Source organism: Apteryx mantelli, chromosome 1, assembly GCF_036417845.1.
Source record: "Apteryx mantelli isolate bAptMan1 chromosome 1, bAptMan1.hap1, whole genome shotgun sequence".
Lineage (NCBI taxonomy): Eukaryota > Metazoa > Chordata > Aves > Apterygiformes > Apterygidae > Apteryx > Apteryx mantelli.
This window is the reverse complement of record NC_089978.1, coordinates 32,555,145-32,558,190: the sequence shown is the minus strand read 5'-3', so window position 1 is coordinate 32,558,190 and position 3,046 is coordinate 32,555,145. Positions and strand designations below refer to the sequence as shown.

The following is a 3,046-nucleotide window of genomic DNA, read 5'->3' as shown; positions in this document are numbered from 1 at the left end:
CTATCCTCAGCCCAAACAGAAGTGGTGCTGCTTTAGATCTCACCTGAAGGAAGGCAAAGACAAATCAGACTGATGCTCACTGACGGAAACGTTTTCTATTAAGACACACTCAGATATCTGAAGTGATTTGGAAACCCCTTAGCCCTGTTGTTCTGGCCTTTCTTTTGCCCACCTTGAAAGACCCTTTTATAAGCAGAAGAGAAAGTCTGCCGTCTCTACAGCTCATCCTCGCTTACCTTGAATACATGGAATGCTTCAAACTGAATGTTGGGGCTTTTATCTCGCAGCAAGTTCATCATCAGCTTCAGATTCTCCGGCTTGCTGATGTATTTTGTCATGATGGCAAAGTTGTGCCGGTCCAGAATCAATTCACCCAGCAGCTATAGAGACAATTACAAAAAACAAGGTTTTCCAACCCACCACATTTTTGGGGGAATGTAAAGAAAGCAGCAGCACATTTTTATGTTTGCCTAAAGAGGTTTCAATGTCACTACCTTAAAAAATAAAATAAAATAAAGTACATGGATTTGTTACCATGTAATGAGTTAATGCCCAGTAATGCTCATCTTTCAAATACTACAGAGGTGGATACCATATGGACGGGATGCAGCAGGAGCTAGTGTGAGCCCGTGAGGGCAGAAGCAAGAGCAGTGCAGCTGTCCCACAAACATGCCTTCATTTCATTCAGATGTTACATTAACAGACCTATTTGTTCCCGTCATGTCAGATTCAGCAACAGACAAATAGGGACTATCATGTCGGTCTCAAGTTCTTTCTGACCTATGTTATGAACCAAAGTACAAAATTAAGGTCAGAAAAAAAAGGGATGGTGCTTGTTTCACAGAAATGGCCCAGTGCTTCACTGAAGATCCAGGAAATAAAACTCCCAGCTAATTCATTGGCACAAGAGTACTGGCAAGCACTTATTCCCTTTTCTGTTACACAGCATGCAGCTGCTCTGTTGCAGTATATACAGTTTGATACTCTGCACAACATGGATTTCAAGTTTACGAGGAAAGTGCCAAGAAATTTTACTTTACCTTCAAGGATTGTCTCTTTGTTACATAATTCTCAGAGTGGAGGAGCTTTTCGTAATCCTCAAAGACCTAGAGTAGCAAAGAAAACACAACTGCATCCTATTCCGATCCATCCATCCTTCACCCCGCTCCCTTCTCACGGTCCTTCCCAGCCCGGGGGCGCAGCAGAGGTAGTGGCAGCGAAGTCCCTTGGCACCTCAGTGCCTGCCTGGGAGTGCTTCCCTCTCAGCTATCCCCCCTTGCTTATAGATGTCACTACGCACAAGGAGCTTTAAATCATGTGGGACACTTGGGGCTTGTGCCCATGCAGCCTTCTTTTACAAGAGGATGGATCTGCTGCCAGCAGATTCACGCAGTCCAGCATGTAGTGTCCACTCATTCATACTCAAACCATCTATCAAACATGCAAAAAACCCACTGATGTCCAAGAATCACTTAAAAATGCTAATTTCCACAATTTGCACTTCAATTTTTAAATGTTACGTAAATATAGAACAGGGACTGTTCCACTGCAGTGCTTCAGTGTGAACAGAGGAAAGATTAGCAGAGATGGTAATTTTGCTCCAGTTAAACTGCATTTATGACTCAGCACTAATAAGCCTGACTTTTATTTAAACTTCTTGCTAACTCCCTAACGAAAAAGAGAGTCTTTGGCCTTTCTCCTTTGGCAATGAAGTAAAGAATACCTAAGGTAACATGAAAACATAACCTGCAGTCTAATTCCATTATCCATATTAGTCCAATCTTAGTTGATTCCAATGGAATTTTTCTGACCCACATTGCATTTAAAATAAATCTGAAAATCAAAGTGAAAAATGGCAACAAACCAATTGACTAATCGACTTAGGATGGTAAGACGGATGTTCACATCTCAATCTCCTGATCAGGTACATGTAGTTTTCAGTAATGCTAATACTTCTTCTTGTAACCCCCCTCCTCTGTCCCAAAGTAATACAAAATGACACTGGCACAGCCCTATCAGTACTGGAGCACAAAACTGCCTGAAGAAAGTAAAGACTCTTTCCCCCCCCACCATCTATCGACATGCTAAATTTACAGTTTTCATTCATGTATGGGGAAATAGGTTGCGTACAGAGATGAATAAGAATTGTTTTAAAACAGTGAGTTCTCCCGAAAATTTGACATATGTGTGTGCAGAGGAGGTACCTTTATTTTCAGATGCCAAGTGAGGATTCCCCTCTAGTAAAAGCAATGCCTTCCATTTAGGTTTGCAGTCCTATGTGACAATTTTATGTGGAACACGAAATCCTGCACTGCTAAAAGCATGCTCTTTCTAGCTAACCGTGAGTAGATTTAAAGAATTCCATCATTTATACTTACTGTATCATAATTTTGTTCCAGGAAATCTGCTACCAATAATTTGTGTCTGGTTAGCAAGTCCTGAAAAAGAACAGAGAGAGAGACTACCTTTTCATTTGGTTGCCCCTTTTATTCTCAAATGTGGCTTAATATTTTTTACCAGGTCATCTTTTACAAGGTATTTCCAACATTATTTCAATAGAGAAAAAGAGTTTAAAAACAATACTGCATCAAGTTCAGCTGCTGTATGCTTTTTATGACTTTAAGTAGAATTAAATGAATGCTAGTGGAATCAATATAAAACTATTCTAAGGCTCCTGCTTCATATTCCTCTTCCCTCACACCCTTTCTTATATGGTCAGTGCGCACAGTACTTGTGATAAATTGGAGTGGGAGAGAGGAGGAAAACAAAACAACCCTTAATGGAGGGATCAAATGTGGTCCCAGGGCCAAAAGTGATCTACACTCTACCCCACAGCTGGAAGATTATGGTAAATTAAGCCAACTGCTATTTCTGATCTCCAATGCATGCAACAAGGCAGGCTCATACTCACCTACCAGCGATATACATTTATTTATTTAAAGCCTAAAAGTTAGGGACCACATCTAAGCTAGCCATTCAGGCTCCCTACACAGTCAACCCATCCCTAGAAAGGCATCTCAGATAGCAGGGATAAACTCCCCCTGCA

General features: G+C 41.0%; 1 protein-coding gene across 1 annotated transcript in view; it reads right to left on the bottom strand.

Moving 5' to 3' along the window:
- Window positions 1-3,046, bottom strand: part of CAB39L (calcium binding protein 39 like) — a 43,354-nt gene that overhangs the window by 5,945 nt on the left and 34,363 nt on the right. Inside the window, 3 exon segments of the mRNA XM_067291970.1 lie at window positions 237-380; window positions 1,041-1,106; window positions 2,379-2,438. Coding sequence (XP_067148071.1) covers window positions 237-380; window positions 1,041-1,106; window positions 2,379-2,438 — 270 coding nt within the window.